General features: G+C 43.4%; 1 protein-coding gene across 2 annotated transcripts in view; it reads left to right on the top strand.

The window, feature by feature from the left end:
- The window catches only part of efhc2 (EF-hand domain (C-terminal) containing 2), a 164,472-nt gene that overhangs the window by 89,102 nt on the left and 57,429 nt on the right, over positions 1-17,941 (top strand). For both annotated transcript variants that reach the window (XM_068039907.1, XM_068039906.1), the window contains one exon: positions 17,476-17,641. In XM_068039907.1, the coding sequence (XP_067896008.1) occupies positions 17,476-17,641 (166 nt within the window). The remainder of the gene's footprint in view (positions 1-17,475; positions 17,642-17,941) is intronic.

Raw genomic sequence — 17,941 nt, 5'->3', positions numbered from 1 at the left:
GGTAGTAGCTTCTCCAGTAGTCATGGAAAAACCAAGTGAAGTCAAAGAGATAGAACAGTTCCAGGAAAAGGTTCCAGGAATTTTTCCTTCATGTGTGGTAACTCAAGCAATGGCTAAACAAGTTCCATTGTCGGAGATCAGATTGACACCACAGATAGAAAGCTGAACATCTGAAACTTTCTTTGGGGATTTTCATAATCCAAAGGAAATGTTCAGTAAGTCTTCTCTGTTGAAGGTTCAGCAAGCCGATCCAGAGTTAAATGAAGTGGCACAATCGGCTCTAACTAAAGCCGAGGCAAAGGGATTCTGATGAGGAAGTGTATACCTCCTCACAGACCTGCAGATGAAGAATTGACGGCTGTTCATCAGATAGTGGTACCGCTCAAGTATTGCCGGGAAATATTAAGGATAGCCCATGAAATTCCTATGGCAGGACATGTGGGGATCTGGAAGATCCAATCACGTATAGGTCGATATTTTTACTGGCCAGATCTTTCCAAGGACATGGTGCAGTTTTGTAAAACATGCTATATGTGCCAGATTGTGGGAAAACCGCAACCTGCCATAAAACCGGCACCTCTAATTCCCATACCAGTCTTTGGGGAATCATTTAGTAGGGTGTTGGTAGACTGTGTAGGACCTTTACCGAAAACAAAAGCGGGACACCAACATGTACTCACTATCATGGATATGGCTACTCAGTTCCCAGAGGCCATTTCCTTGAGAACAATTTCTGCTAAGGTAGTGGTAGAGAAGTTAACCCAGTTCTTCACTAGATGTGGATTACCAATTGAGATTCAGTCGGATCAAGGTTCCAATTTTATGTCTAATATTTTCCATGAAGTTATGAATAATTTGGGCATAACACAGTTAAAGTCTTCAGCATACCACCCACACACACAAGGAGATTTAGAAAGGTACCATCAGACCCTCAAAACGATGATCAGGCAGACTGTCATGAATATCCCCATTATTGGGACAAAGGGCTAGAATTTCTTTTGTTTGCCACTAGGGATTCACCTAATGAGTCTACTGGTTTTAGTCCTTTTGAATTAGTTATTGGACATGAGATAAGAGGTCCTCTAAAAACTCTGAAAGAAAAGTTTTTAGAACAGAGGGACGAATCTTTTGTGTTAGATTATGTATGCGTGTTCTAGGAGCAGCTCATGAGAGCCTGCAAAGTGGCTGAGGAACACCTTAGAGCTTCCCAAACAACTATGAAGAAATGGGAAGACAAGCATGCCATGATCTGAACATTTCAACTGGGGATGAGGTATTAGTATTATTGCCTTTACAGGGTGAACCGCTGAAAGCACGGTTCAATGGTCCATGTAAAGTGGCCAAAAGAATTGGTAAAGTAAATTCAAGAAATGCTGGAACCACTCAGCAGGTCTGGCAGCATCTGTGGAAAGAGAAGCAGAGTTAACGTTTCGGGTCAGTGACCCTTCTTCGGAACTGACAAATATTAAAAATGTCACAGGTTATAAGCAAGTGAGGTGGGGGTGGGGCAAGAGATAACAAAGGAGAAGGTGCAGATTGGACAAGGCCACATAGCTGACCAAAAGGTCATGGAACAAAGGCAAACAATATGTTAATGGTGTGTTGAAAGACAAAGCATTAGTACAGAATAGGTTAACAGACTGAATATTGAACAGCAGCAAGTGCAAACATGAAAAAAAACAGTGGGTAAGCAAACTGAACAAACTAAGATGAAATGAAATAAATGCAAAAAAAAAAGTTGTAAAAAATGTAAAAAAGAAAAAAAGAAGAAAAAAGAAAAAACAACTAAAAATGAATGCTCTGAAATTATTGAACTCAATGTTCAGTCCGGCAGGCTGTAGTGTGCCTAATCGGTAGATGCGATGCTGTTCCTCGAGCTTGCGTTGATGTTCACTGGAACACTGCAGCAATCCCAGGACAGAGATGTGAGCAAGAGATTTCCAGCATCCGCAGTATTTTGCTTTTATTATTATAGTAAAGTAAATTATTGGATTGACAACCCAGATCACCGGAAAAAGAATCAGTTGTGTCATATCTATATGTTGAAACAATATCATCGCCAGGAGGAGGATAAACAAGCACAGGTATGTCAGGTAGTAAGGACTGTAAAGGATGAAAGGGTTAGTGAAGATGAGGCAGAAAGAGGCCTAGACAATTCTCAAATTGAACCTCCTACTATCCAGTTAGCTAATACTGAATTGTTAGGGAGATTGGACACTATGCTTTCATATTTAGATGCAAAACCATGAGAAGACCTAGAAAGTCTACTCACAGCATTTTAATGGAATCTGTAGGGACAAGCCAAGAAGTACAATCTTAGCCACACATGATGTTGATGTAGGGTAATCCTTTCCTATAAAACACCAGCCTTATCACTGAAGTCAAGAGAAACAAGCCCAGGTAAAAGCAGAAATCCAATACATGGAAAAACACCTAATTGAACCCAGTCAAAGCAGCTGGAGTTCCCCAGCGGTGTTATCACCTAAACCTGATGGTTCAACTAGATTTTGTATCGACTACAGAAAGCTTAATGCAGTAACTAAGGCAGACTCCTACCCAATTCCTCACTTGGAAGACTGCATTGACAGAGTGGGCAGTGCCACTTTTCTTACAAAAATAGATTTTTTAAAGGGATACTGGCAGGTTCTTTTAACACACCGAGCTAAAGAAATATTGGCCTTTGTTACACCAGACCGTCTTTCCCAATGTCGAGTGATGCCATTTGGGCTAGAAAATGTCCCAGCCACTTTTCAAAGACTAATGAACCAAGTGGTAGCCAGTTTATCTTGATGATGTACTGGTATTCAGTGACACTTAGAAGGACCACTTGGAACAACTAGAAACTCTGTTTAGAAAATTACAATTGGCTGATTTAGTGATAAACCTTGCCAAAAGTGAACTTGCAAAAGCGAGAGTAAACTACCTCGGGCATATAGTAAGGCAAGGACAACTGTTGTCAAGAACAGCAAAAGTACAAGCATTGGTGGACTTCCCTACCCCTAAGACTAAGCAGGAAATCATGAGAGTTTTGGGGGGGGGTGTGGTTTCTACCGCAAGTTTGTACCAAATTTTAGTGCTATAGCTGTTCCACTGAAAGATTTGCTACAAAAAAAGAAAACCAAAATAGTGTGGTCAGGGGAGTGCCAAGTATCTTTTGAGAGGCTGAAAGCCATTTTGATTAATGAACTGGTGTCAGCTGCTCCAAATTTCATTCAGTCCTTCAAGGTAGCAATTGATGCTAGTGACCTGGGGATCGGCGGAGTCCTGTTACAAGTCGATGAATCAGGCATAGAAAGGCCAGTGAGATACTTTTCCAAAAAGCTCACTCGACAACAAAAAAAGAAACCTTGGACTTATTACTAGCTCTTAAGCATTTTGACGTCTGTGTCCACCACGACTGCAGAGAGACACTGGTAGATACTGATCCTAACCCTTTGTGGAAAGATTTAAAAACCAGAATGCCAGATTATTCCGATGGAGTTTACAATTGCAACCTTATCACTTAAAGATTATCCACATTGCGGGGAAAAATAATGTAATTGCAGATGCTTTGTCTAGAATCTAACTTTGCTTTGAGTTATCTGAGTGCAAAGATGGTACAAAGCCGAACTGTGTTAGCTACAGGTAAAGAGTGAATGAGAATGAATGTGTAAATGGGTTTTAATATTTTTCATCTTTGTTTTATTTCACTCTTTGCAATGAAACACATTTAAAAATGGCATTTCATTCCTCCAAGGATGGAGGTGTTCCGAATGTGTTTCCATTTTTTAATATTTTATTTTTTTGAGGACTTGTGTTAAAACCGAAAAGATTCCATGGATGTGTTTTTCTTTTATCAAGTTCATTGAAAGGGCACTTGAGATGTTGTTTGAAAACAACCTGTGCTGGAAATCATGTGCTTTAAGCTCAATAAACAACAGAAACCTTGGTGACCTGGGGAAGATGTTTGCAGAGAAGCCACATGTCAAAGTTTATGGCGGTCAGGGGGTTGACTTGCTGTGGGGTGTGAACTGTTTTGAAGACAGTTGGAAATAAACTTGGCATGGAAAAAGCAGCCAGCTCACCTTTTACTCTACCTCTTTGAAGAAACCCTGCAAAAATCCAGTGTGGGAGAGCTAAAATCCTTGGTGCTGCATCTCTCCTGAGAAGCTGGAAAAACTTGCCGGATTAATTCTCAATGCTGTTTGGAAAGAACTGCTTTATAAAAGATCCCAGTGACTCATCTCCATTTATCCGGCCACCAGACCAAAAAGGACAACTGTCTTCCTTCCATATCTTCTCATTTTTCTTCAAGAATTTGCAAGTATTTGGCCAAAGTATTCTTTTTTTTCTTTTTTTTGTAATAGCTCTGTATAGAGAGAATTTCCATATTTTTTTCAGAGTGTGTGTGCAGGTAATTTAAAAAGGGAACTTTCATATTTCAATCTGTGTGTTAATGCTTTGCTTCATTACTGAATAAGTCTTGTTTGATAATAAACTGATAATTTTGTTGTTTATCAAAGAAACCTGGTTGGCGCATTTTATTCTGGGATAAAAAGTAGAATATATGATTGACTGCATCGATAACTGAGTAAGCATTTAAATATATGTTTGTGACCCGTGGAGAAATGGAACTAGAAAAGTTGTAACCACATGACATCTCCAACCCACCACACCACCAACCTCTCACACTGCTCAATGCACCACATCCCCATCACTCAGCCATCAGCAATCAGGACTCAATCATTACACATCGCTCTCAAACACGTATCAATGCTGCAGCATCACATCCACCTCTCACTGCTACCACACACCTCCAGCTATTCAGCTATGGCTTGCACATCATCCAAACACATTGCAACATTCTTCCCTTTCTGTTGCAGGACAAGGCAGCCCATAGTAGGAGGGAGCAGGCACAGGCTCGCTTGTGTCACCTGAACCCTCCTAAGGAGACAGTGCTCCACATCGTGGGGATGGTTGTGACAGAACCCGTTGCATCTGGAGAACATTTAGGATAATGGATGTTTCTGCCTTATGCCCCTTCTCAAATCTCACCTTACCCACATCCTCTTCTCTGGCATAAAGTAAAACCTGCAGATGGTGTGACTGTGGACCTCTTGCTTTTCACTCCACACCCCTTTCCTCATCCAACCACCCCCCCCCACCAAACCCCCACTTCTGCATTTCTGCTTTTAGATACCTAATAACTGCTTTCTGCCCAACCACTGCAGCCTCATGAGGAAGGGCAAGAGTTGCTACCGACTTCTGCGGAAGAAGCACTGTTACTTGATCTGACAATCAGATGCTGGCACTATATAGCGTCAGGATCTGCATGTGGTGAGTTACTGAGCACAAGTGGGCTGCAGCCAGGCCAAGGGAAAGGATAGATCGTGTGCCAGATACCTGGAGGGCGAGGTCACAGATGAGTTCTGCTGCGGGGGTCTCATGAGGACTTCAATGAGGCAGCACACAGGAGAATGCTGATGAGCAAGCATGCTGAGATGCCCGCCAGACACCCTGTTGTCACAGTCAAGAGCATGGAGGACTCCATCTCCATCTTGGCACAGGACTTTGCGCAGAGCTTAGAGAAAATCCAGTATGGAACTGGTGACCAACTCCATGACAGCACTTGTGGGCCTACCCATGATGCAGCATCTGGTGGCTGAGGTCTCAGCTTCCATTGAAACACTGTCGTCTGAGGTCATGAGATCCATGCTTGGTGCCATGCAGGCTCAGACTGCTTTCACCAAGGCTGCGGATCCCAGTGCTCAAAGGGGCATACAGGCTCTCACAGCAGTCCAGCAATCTGTACTCCAACAGATTACTAGGATTGCCAAGGCATCGCCCCGGGGGAGTGACAGTGGCATCGTGGAGATTGAACCTGCTTTCCACTCTCTGGTTGACAGCATTCATGCTCCCACCACTTCCACTTAACCACTGCCCTTGCTGTTGCCAGCCATCCCAGCTGCCACTCATGCTGAGGTGGTGCAATCTGAAGTCAGGCCTTCAAGGCCCAGAGCTGCTTGAGGTCATCCTGTGAGGCCATCTGCAGTCTTACACGAGGCAAGTCAGCCACTTTTTGCCAGCCGTGCTGCACCCACTGGGGTCGTACTTCATAGGAGCACTAGGCCAGGCAAAGACACCCACAAGACAGGCACTAAGGGGATGCACAAGGGTGAATAGTTCAGTTTTGTATGTATTATTAGTTGTGGTGTTAGATAAGTTATGGAAAGGTTTTTGTTTCCGCCTTTTAATTCAGGATTTTGGCCGAGGAGGCTGTGATGGTAAACAAGTGGATTGAAAGGTGTGAAATTGTGGAGCAATTGTGGAATGATGATCGGATGACGTCTTAGGGGAACTGGAGTCTCTCCTCCTTCTCCGCCTTTTCCCAAGGCAACCTCTGAATGCTTAGTAGCCATGACTGCACCCTCATGATAACAAGATTGTGGATGGCACAGCAGGCCACCACAAACTTGGACACCCACTCTGGTGGCTACTGGAGGGCTTCCCTCAAGCTGTACATGCAGTGGAACTACTGCTTCAAGACTCCAATGATTTGATCCATGATGTTCCTTGTGGCTGCATGGCTTTCGTTGTGGGCACATTGTCCTCACATGGTTGGGTGGAGGAGGGGAATCATAAGCTAGATGTGTACAAGGTGTATCCCTTAACACTGAACAGCCAGCCTCTAGTTCATCTTGGTGTCTTTGGGCATGATGAATATATTGTGACTGCTGCCAAGATAGCAGTCATTCACTGACATGATGTTCTGCGTAATGTCACACACCAACTGTGCATTAATGGAATGGTAGCCCTTGTGGTTTTGATACATTTCCCCATTAATATGTGGCACCCATAGAGTCACATGCCCGCAGTCGATGGCTCCCTGCACCATTGGGAATCCCGCTAACCTGAGCAAAGCCACATCCCCGCTCCTCTTGCTTCCCTCTAGTAAGAGGGTAAGACTATGAAGTCTCCTCTTGACATACAGGGTATCTATCACCTGCTTGATGCAGCGATGGGCAGCAAACTGGGAAATGTTGGCTGTGTTGCCTGCTCCCACTAGGAAGGATCCGCTTGCGTAGAAGGTGAGAGTGATAATGACCTTGACAGCCAAGGCGGTTCCACCCTGGCCCTGCTGTGCAGCTGTAGGCCCAGTTGAAAGAGGTTCACACAGATCAGTGACACCTCCTGAGTGAGTAATATGCGCTTCACACGCTGCTCCTTGCTGAAGTGGAGGTAGGAGAAATGCTCCCTAAATACCCTTGGTAGGTAGATCCTTCTGTTGAGAGCCCTCCTCCTTCCCCCTCAATAGCGTCCATGACCCTGTCATGTTGCAACCCAAGAGGAATTGCAACTATAGCCCCCGTAACTCTAGAAAGCTCTCTGTTGACAGGCCAGAAAACTCCTTTGACCTCCCTGTCAGGATGCAGCAACACTACTTTCAAAGTCCAACAATTAATGAAAATTCCTCCAAGAATACAACACAATACTTGCACAAAATTTGCAAGAGCAAAATCAAATCAAAAGCATCTCACCTGCAGTTGACTGGCTGGCACTTCAAACAATGTTAATAATCCATGTTCAACTGTGAATGAATAGGAGAGGGTGTTAACTGGACTTGTGTGGCCAAATTGATAGAATGTGCGTCAAATCAGCCTACATGCTTCCGGCGCACATGTGCAAGCCTGTTTCGTGCCCTGTCAATCAGGGGGTGCCACTCAGGCTGTGCCAGATGTAGCCAGAAGTGTTTTGGCTGCCATTTTTTCTCTTCGGAGCTTCCGTAGTGCCAGCACTAGTGGCACAATGCTGCTCAATTTTGCAGCCTGGAAGATTCTAGATAGTTTGCAGGATAATCTGTTCTTTACTAATAATAAAATTTCACTGGTATCCTGATGCTGAGAATGGAGATCTGCACAGAACATTAAAGTGTGCTGTATTTTCCTAGTTTCCAGCAATGTCGATGAAGCAAACTGTATAAATGTGCTGTCTGCTCATACCATTCTCAAAGCAGCTAGTGCATTCCAATGCAGTGTGACAGCAGCAGTCATTCCTACTGGAAGCAGAAAAGAATACTAATGTTCCAGTGGAAAAATAAACAAAATAAGCTGAGGCAGGAATGGTACTGGTAGAGTGACACCGACTTAAGTATATCTAGTGGGAGTGTAAATCTGTTTTTTTTGGGGGGGGTGGTGGGGTGGTGGGGGGTTAATTTCCACTGTCTGCTATTTCTAGGTCTCATTAACACTTTTGTACAAATTCCTATTTTCATAACTTCTTTGAAAAGAACTGGGTTAGTATCTGCCTTAAATAGTCCAGACAGATTATGCAAATAGATAAGGGGTATCCTAATATAGCATTGAGACAAATTTAAAGCCATTGTACAGTTTTGTCTTTTTACTTCTTCCAGATCATGTAGTCACTTGATGGCGCTGTTGATCTTGGAGGACATCTCCTTAAACAGGAAAAAGACAAATACAAATAATTAACCCTTTGAATGTTGACTAGCCTTTTCAGCTTTCAGAATAGATTGCAAATATAACTTTTGTACTAACATGTAATGCCGAATGCAGTAAGGAAAAAGTGAAGAAACCCACAGAGCATCCTTTAAAAAAAAATTACTGGCTGTAAATTCCAGTATAATGTCATTTCATCACGCAACTTTAACAATCAGGGCATGAATATCAAATTTTACATTATATTTGTTGCCTAATTTTTTCTGCTCCCAGTAGTTTGCTTTGCGTCATGTATTTTTCTCTGGCTGAGATTGCAGCCAGACAGCCGATCTGCTCTCAGGGATCAGCCACCAGTGACTTAACCACTAGGAGGTGTATTGTTTTTATCCATCCCTTTGGAGAACGTGTGTGATACACAACACCTCTCCCTAATTCCCATGATATCACAACCTTTGGAGAACGTGTGTGATACATAACACCTCTCCCTAATTCCCATAATATCACAACCTAGTGCATTGAATATAGTGAACATAAATGCACATCCTGCAATTCCTTTGGAGAACGTGTGTGATACATAACACCTCTCCCTAATTCCCATAATATCACAACCTATTGCATTGAATATAGTGAACATAAATGCACATCCTGCAATTCCTTGGTAACATTAGACAGTGCCACCTTGGAACATTCCTTAATGCATTGTATTCTTTGAATAAAAAATGCAATGAGTAGTATTGTATTTATTGATCAAATTAAATGGTGGTAATTAAAATAAACATTAAGATCACTTAAAATACCTGAGAAAAACTCTTTGAGACTTCAAATTCTTATGCTATTTTTATAACTCAGTTGGTTCAATAAAAGTTGGTTTAAAAAAACCTCAAGTGATAAGGTAAGTAGTACGAAAGGGTGTTTTAAAATTTTTTTTTAAAAATTAATGTAATTTATTAAGGACTTTAGATTGTACTGGGCAGTGTTTGGAGTAGAACAAGGCCCCTAGTGTAATTAATATTTTTTAAAGGGAGTAACTAATTAATTTAAAGATAAGTCATGGCAGGAGAGCTCGCACCCATAGTATGCTCCTCCTGCGCTATGTGGGAAATCAGGGATGCTTCCAGTGTCTTTGACAATCATGTATGCAGGAAGTGTATCGATCTGCAACTACTGACTACCCGCATTATGGAGCTAGAGCTGAGGGTGGATTCAATGTGGAGCATCCACGATGCTGAGGACGTCATGGATAGCATGTTTAGAGAGGTGGTCACACCTTGGGTAATGGCAGCACAGGCAGAAAAGGGATGGGTGACCACCAGGCGGAGTAGTAGGTGCAGGCAGGTAGTACAGGAGTCCCCTGTGGCCATCCCCCTCTCAAACAGATATACCGCTTTGGATACTTTTGGGGGGGATGGCCTCCCAGGGGAAAGCAGCAACAGCCAGATCCGTGGCACCAAGGATGGCTCTGCTGCACAGCAGTGGGGGGGGGGGGAAAAGGAGTGGAAGAGCTAAAGTGATAGGGGATTCTATCGTAAGGGGCACAGATAGGTGTTTCTGTGGCCGCAAACGTGACTCCAGGATAGCATGTTGCCTCCCTGGTGCTAGGGTCAAGGATGTCACAGAGCGGCCGTAGGACATTCTGAAGGGGGAGGGGGAGTAGCCAGAGCTCATGGTACACATTGGTACCAACGACATAGGTAAAAAAAGGGATGAGGTCCTGCAACAAGAATTTAGGGAGCTAGGTAGCAGATTAAAAAGCAGGACCTCTAAGGTTGTAATCTCTGAATTACTCCTGGTGCCACGTGCTAGTGAGTTTAATAATAGGAGGATAGAGCAGATGAATGTGTGGCTGAGGAGATGGTGAAGGAGGGAGGGCTTTAGTTTCCTGGATCACTGGGTCTGTTTCTGGCAAAGGTGGGACCTGTACAAGTTGGACGGGTTGCACCTGAAGCAGAATGGGACAGGCATCCTTGCTGGGAGGTTTGCTAGTGCTGTTGGGGGGGGATTTAAACTAATTTGGCAGGGGGATGGGATACAGAGTGGAGGTACAGTAGGGGGTAATATAGAACAGAAAGTGAGTCTGTCTGGAAGGCAGAACAAATATAGACCTGGTAAGGCACAAGTGAAAAATGCAAGGTTGGATTGCATGTATTTCAATGCAGGGAGTCTTCCTAGTAAGACAGATGAATTGAGGGCATTGATTAGCACATGGGATTATGATATTATTGCTATCACAGAGACATGGTTGAGGGAGGGACAGGACTGGCAGCTCAATATTCCAGGGTATAGAATCTTCAGGCGAGACAGGGGGGGGATAAACGAGGAGGTGGCATTGCACTGTTGATCAAGGAGTCAATTACTGCAGTAAGGAGGGATGATATCTTAGAAGGTTCTGCAAATGAAGCCATTTGGGTAGAATTTAAAAACAAAAAGGGGACAATCACTTGGCTGGGTGTGTACTACAGGCTTCCAAACAGTCAGGAAGAGAAACAGGAGCAGCTATGTAGGCAAATCTCAGAGAGGTGTAAAAATAATAGGGTAATAATAGTAGGGGATTTCAACTTCCCCAATATCAGCTGGGATAGTCTTAGTACAAAAGGCTTAAAGGGGGCGGAATTCTTAAAACGCATCCAGGAGAGCTTTTTGAGCCATTATGTAGGAAGTCCTACAAGAGAAGGGGTCTCTGTAAGATTTAAGGTATTTATAGAAAAGGACAAAGATGGACCAGAAATAAAGGTACTGAATTGGGGGAAGGCTGATTTCAATATGATAAAACAGAATCTGGCCAAATTGGACTGAGAGCAGCTACTTGTAGGAAAGTCTACATCACATCAGTGGGAGTCATTCAAAGAGGAAATTGTGAGAGTTCAGAGCCAACATGTACCTGTTAAGGTGAAGGGTGGGACTAACAAGCCCAGAGAACCCCGGATGTCAAGGGATATAGAGGAATGTATCAGGAAAAAAGCGGAGGCTTACGGCAGATCCCAAGCGCTGAAAACAGCTGAGGCACTAGAGGAGTATAGAAAGTGTAGGGTGACACTTAAAAAAGTAATTAGGAGAGCGAAGAGAGGACATGAAAAAACACTGGCGGGCAAGGTAATGGAAAATCCTAAGGCATTTTATAAGTATATTAAGAGTAAGACGATAACCAAGAAAAGAGTAGGGCCCATTAGGGACCAACCTGGCAATCTTTGTTTGGAGCCGGAGGACATAGGTGAGATTTTAAATGATTGCTTTTCATCAGTGTTTACTGTGGAGAAGGACAATGTAGGTGTAGACATCAGGAAGGGGGATTGTGATATACTTGCACATATTAGCATTGAAAGGGAGGAAGTATTAGCTGTTTTAGCGGGCTTAAAAGTGGATAAATCGTCAGGCCCAGATGAGATGTATCCCAGGCTGCTATGTGAGGCAAGGGAGGAGATAATGGGGGCTCTGACACAAATTTTCAAATCCTCTCTGGCCACAGGAGAGGTGCCAGAGGACTGGAGGACAGCGAATGTGGTACCATTATTCAAGAAGGGTAGTAGGGATAAACCAGGTAATTACAGGCCTGTGAGTCTAACATTAGTGGTTGGGAAACTATTGGAAAAAATTCTGACGGACAGGATTAATCTCCACTTGGAGAGGCAGGGATTAATCAAAGATAGTCAGCATGGCTTTGTCAGGGGGAGATGGTGTCTAACTAACCTGAATTTTTTGAGGAGGTGACTGGATGTGTCGATGAGGGTAAAGCAGTAGATGTAATATACATGGATTTCAGTAAGGCTTTTGAGAATTGGTTAAGATTGGTTAAGAAGGTAAGAGCCCATAGGATCCAGGGCAATTTGGCAAATTGGATGCAAAAGTGGCTTAGTGGCTGGAGGCAGAGGGTAATGGTCGAGGGCTGTTTTTGCGATTGGAAGCCTGTGACCAGTGGTGGACCACAGGGATCGGTGCTGGGACCCTTGCTGTTTGTAGTGTACATTAATGATTTAGATGTGAATATAGGAGGTATGATCAGTAAGTTTGCAGATGACACGAAATTTGGTGGTGTTGTAAATAGTGAGGAGGAAAGCCTTAGATTACAAGATGATATAGATGGGCTGGTAAGATGGGTGGAGCAGTGGCAAATGGAATTTATTCCTGAAAAGTGTGAGGTATTGCATTTGGGGAGACTAACAAGGCAAGGGAATATACAATGGATGGTAGGACCCTAGGAAGTACAGAAGCTCAGAGGGCTCTTGGTGTACTTGTCCATAGATCACTGAAGGCAGCAGCACAGGTAGATAAGGTCGTTAGGAAGGCATATGGGATATTTGCCTTTATTAGCCGAGGCATAGAATATAAGAGCAGGGAGGTTATGATGAAGCTGTATAATATGCTAATTAGGTCACAGCTGGAGTACTGTGTACAGTTCTGGTCACCACACTATAGGAAGAATGTTATTGCACTGGAGAGGGTGCAGAGGAGATTCACCAGGATGTCGCCTGGACTGGAGCATTTCAGCTATGAAGAGAGACTGAAAAAGCTGGGTTTGTTTTCCTTGGAGCAGAGAAGGCTGAGGGGGGACATGATTGAGGTGTACAAGATTATGACGGGCATTGATAGGTTAGATAGGAAGAAACTTTTTCCCTTAGCGGTGGGGTCAAGTACCAGGGGGCATAGATTTAGGGTCAGGGGTAGGAGGTTTAGAGGGGATTTGACAAAAAAAATTTTCACCCAGCGGGTGGTTGGAATCTGGAACACACTGCCTAAAGAGGTGGTGGAGGCAGGAACCCTCACAAGTATTTAGATGAGCACTTGAAACACCATAGAATACAAGGCTAGGGGCCAAGTGCAGGAATATGGGATTAGAATAGTTGGGTGCTTGATGGCCGGCACAGACGCGATGGGCTGAAGGACCTGTTTCTGTGCTGTATAACTCTATGACTCTATGACGAGATATTGTACCTGTTTATGCAAAGCATGCAACAAATTGATACAGTGCATTAGATGTGTCCAAACCATTGGCCCTAGTGAGCATATTTAGTTGTATGATATGAAGCCCCATGGGCCACGTTAAATGCAGAAAATCCATTGGCAATTTAGCACTATTTTGATGATTACAAAGCCATTGGTATGGACGCTATTCAATAAACTAATAACTCATTTTATATATATGCCAACCAGCTTTTGAGTCCTGTTTAATGCTGTATGATGGAAACCAGATGATTTTGGACTCCACAAACTCGGCCATAAGCCACCACAGCTCACTCTTCTGTGTTTGACGTTGCAATGCACCCGCGGAAGAGGTGAGCCACAGTGACTTGGGGGGTAAGTTCAGGAACCCTAAAATCAGTGTCAAACAGACAGTGATGAAAGATAAAATGTAAGTATTGTAGCTGATAATTTAGTAATCAGGGCAGAGAAAAGAAAATGTAGCACATGTAGTTAAATCACTATATCTGAAATAATCTATTGAAACATATTTTCAGCCTACTAACTCAGCACCCACTCTGGTACCTAAATGAGGCCATTACTATCAATCCTTTGGCAAAAGTTGGTTGTTTGCCTGACAGTATATTCACAGTAATAAATAATCCATTGGAAATTATCAGTTAACCCTGATTGAGTTGAAGAAATCATTAGTTACTGTGCAAATAGAACACAAGATTGTTTCAATTTATGTATCTCATAAGCAGTAAGACAAGATTGCTGGTTTTGTGGTTGAATGTTTTTTTTTAAAAAAAGCCTCAAAACCAATTGTGTTGTTCACCAGGTCAAAAGCTGCAGAGAGGTCAGGAGGACAAGAAAGGATAATGTACCATGGTCACAGTCGTATAGGATGTCATTTGTAACTTTAATTAAGGCCATTTCAGTGTCATAATGGGGCGGAAACTTGATTGGAGAGATTAAATTGGGAAGTTGTAGGAAAGATGGACACGGATTTGGGAAGTGACAACATGTTCAAGGACTTTGGGGAGGAAAGGGGGTTGGAGTAGGGGTACAAGACCTCAAGGACACAGGGGTCGAGCGTGGATTTTTTGCGGATGAGGATCGGTTTGAAAGAGTGGGGGACAGGACCTGAGGAGCAGGCGTGAATTAATACAAGGGCCTACAGGGCCTGTTCCCAGGGGTCCCAACCAAATATGAAACCTCATCAAAACTCACTATAACACAAACTATCTGCATACAACTGCTGGATCAAAATATTGTAGCATTTAAAAATGCTGTCAAAAGGGTGTGAGTTCTCGTACTTCTTCAGAACAGAAGAAGTTGAACCTTGAAACATTGACTTAAGTGTGCTCTTCACAAATGTTGACTGTGTGCTTCCAGTATTTTTGCTTTGGTTTCTGATTTCCAACGTTTGCAATTTTTTGTTTTTTATTTGCCATACATCTATCAGGTCTAGATCATGACTCCAAGAAGGCTTCTGTACATACAGGGAGACAACAGATATCATGAGGCCCATAGCAATAAGAATTTTGAAGTCTTGTTTGAAATGCCAGTACAAGTGTGCACTTTTATGGCGATGGGACTCCATTTTAAACAAAAACAGCAGTGTTGGGACAAGCTGCAGCAGGCGGGTTGGCAGGAAGGATTAATTCTACAGCTAGTTCTTTTGCTGACGCCACAGAAAACTCCTTAAGTATTTCGGGCAACCAGCTGCGGTACGAGAAAAAAATAGATTAATCGTCATTATGAGACCAAAGCAAAATACTGCAGATGCTAGAAATCTGAAATAAAAACAGAAAGTGCTGTAAATACTCACCAGGCCTGGCAACATCTGACAGACCTGAAAAAAATAGCTCTGTTTCTCTGTCCACCTATGCTGCAAGACGTGCTGAGTAGTTATTGTGATCCTGCTGACTTGTATGGAGGGCTACCTGGAGAGGCTGAGGGAAGTTTTCCAAGGCATCTTTTGGTCAGGCCAAAAGTGTATGTTTGGAAGTCACTACTTGGGTTTTTGGGTATTTACATACTTGGTGGTTTTCCTGGGCAACATGACTTGTGAGAGGTTGAATCTTCATTTTGCCTGCTGTTTTCTTATGGTCTAGAACTTTTGTTGTAAAGCAGCTAACTGGGTTGGGACATCACCAGAAGTCCTTTTATTTCCTTATGTAATGTTTCAGTGACATATTATTGCAAAGCGCTGCGAAATGTAAAGGGAGCAATTGTTAATGGGGCCTGCAACCTTTATAATTGTTGGGACTTCCATCCTCCCTTTCAAAAACAAAAGATGGTCAGGGGACTGTGCCGTCTAACATTGACTCCATCAATGTTTGCGTAATCAGAAGGAGGGTATTCCATTTGCAGTGGTGGGTGCATCCTTCAAGCTGCTGGAAACCTATGTGGACTCCACTAATAGGATGTAGGCCAGACAAGCGGCCTGGACCTCTGAAGAATTTAAAATGTTTTATAAGTGTTTTTTTGGCTGATTGACTCCTGCTGATCAGGGGCTGATAGGACTGTTGGTAGAGTTGGAAGGGAGAATGGGAACCCTTCTTTCGCCCAACCGTCCCCATCCTTCCTCTACCCATACCTGTCACCCTGCATAGGTAAGTGCTGGAATTTCCAGCAGCCTGAAGGATGCACCCACCAACCCATGCAAGTGGAATACCCTCCTGCTGATTCTGCAAACATTGATGGGGTCAGTGCTAGATCGTATAGTTGAGTGCAATCCAGAAGCCAAAGGATTTTGGGGCAAATGCATTTTCAACCATATGAAAATGTAAAATTCAACATAATTTTGTTGGGTTGCTCCTAGATTGTCCGCCAAGGAAAGTGCACACTAATGTGTGAATGGGAATGATTTGGAAGGAGTGTGTACAATTTACAGCTTGTAGCTTACACACCTGGGTGAAACTACAGATTACTTAAACTGAGTTTTATTGGTATTCCTTAATATACTATCCATTGGAAGTAATCAGCACATATTTATGCAGCAATAAATTAGTAACACAGCTACCTCATTTTAATACATGGTACAAGAATTTAAAAAATGGACAAACTCAGAATCCATGTGAATTTGTGGCACTTTGTTTTAGATTCTTTAACTGGATCTGGAGGAAACCATGGCTGGAATTTTATGGCCCCCAATCGAGTGGGCTGGTGGTGGGGGAGGCAGGGTGGGTGGTGGGGTGCGTAAAATTGAGTGGGTGGCTGTTCTTGGCCCCCTCCTGCCACCGCTGTAATTTTACGCAAGGAGGTAGCGGCGAGATACAGCCCGCCCACCCCAGGCCATCAAGACCCTTAAGTGACCAATTAACTGCCACTTAAGGACCTCCTCCCGGCGCTGCGGGTATTTTACCCGCAGCGGCTGGACAGCAAAAGCCTCAAGAACCCCACCTGGTAAAACCAAGCAGCCTTCTTGTGGGCTGGGGGTGGGGGGGTCTCTCCTGATCAGGCACCCACAGAGGGCTGACCCCAAAGCCCCAACTGCCCCCAACATACAACAATCACCCTGCCACCCTAATTGAACCCTTGCCCTGCCAGGGCCTGGTGATGGGCCCTGGCGAGGCCCTAAAAATGTAGCTGTCTTCCAGGGCCATCTTTCACGATGCTTGCGATGGCTGGGTGTAATCCCAGCAGTCGCCATTGCTCCCAGTGGTACTGCTGGGACTAAGAGCTGACAGCCCGCTGATCGGCTGGCAGCTCCATTAGGCGGGACTTCCTGCCTTAAGGAGGCGGCAGTCCCACCCAAGACCAATTAAGGGACTGGGGAGCAAAAATCCCGGCCTGGCTCCTCAGGCCAGGTGGAGGTGGGCTCGCCACCAACTTTTTGGCTGGTGGGCGGGGCCTCCCACCCAATGAAAAATTCTGGCCCATGCTGACAAACTTTGTCTAAAGACTAATTTGTGTAGTTTATTGGAAATTGAACTTTGCGATCTATGAATTATCCACAAAATTTTTAAGCAATCAAATTATGATTAGAAACAAAGGTTTTTCTACCATCTTGTACTGAAAGAATCTGTAATATTGGTTGTAAAATGTTTTATATGTTTAATGTTATTAAATGAACCACACAATTGTTTTTCAAATTGTAATAATCAGGCAACTATACTTCATTTTGTTAATTTAACAGTGGACTTCACACCAGTCAAATACAAGTCAAAACCAACCACTAAAGTTGAAAGGCAAATCCCTCCATACAATGGCTTTGGATCGGAGGAGGACTCCCTCAATTCTACCCTGAGCCTGGTACCTAAAGCTCCGAAATATAATATAATGAAATTCATGGAGAAGGACAGGTAAGCCAGATGCTGTGAGAGTAAATGAAGGATACAAGATTGTTGTCCATTGGAGGGTTTCAGATGGCATCATGAACACTAAGTGGATTTTTCATCATTTGCAGCGCACAACTGAACTCCTGCTTATGTCTGCTACCTGTTCAATCCCTTTTATAAAAAAATTGAACTTTTTAAACTTCTGCTCTTGCAAACATTTATTTTCTTTGCTATCACTGGATGATAATGAAAATAATGTCAGACCTCAGAATACTGAGCTTTTATTGATGGTGAATTATATAATGTTCATATAAATCTTAAACA

This window comes from Heterodontus francisci, chromosome 10, assembly GCF_036365525.1.
Source record: "Heterodontus francisci isolate sHetFra1 chromosome 10, sHetFra1.hap1, whole genome shotgun sequence".
NCBI lineage: Eukaryota > Metazoa > Chordata > Chondrichthyes > Heterodontiformes > Heterodontidae > Heterodontus > Heterodontus francisci.
Note: the sequence above shows the minus strand (reverse complement) of the source record. Positions and strands in the feature narration are given on the sequence as shown.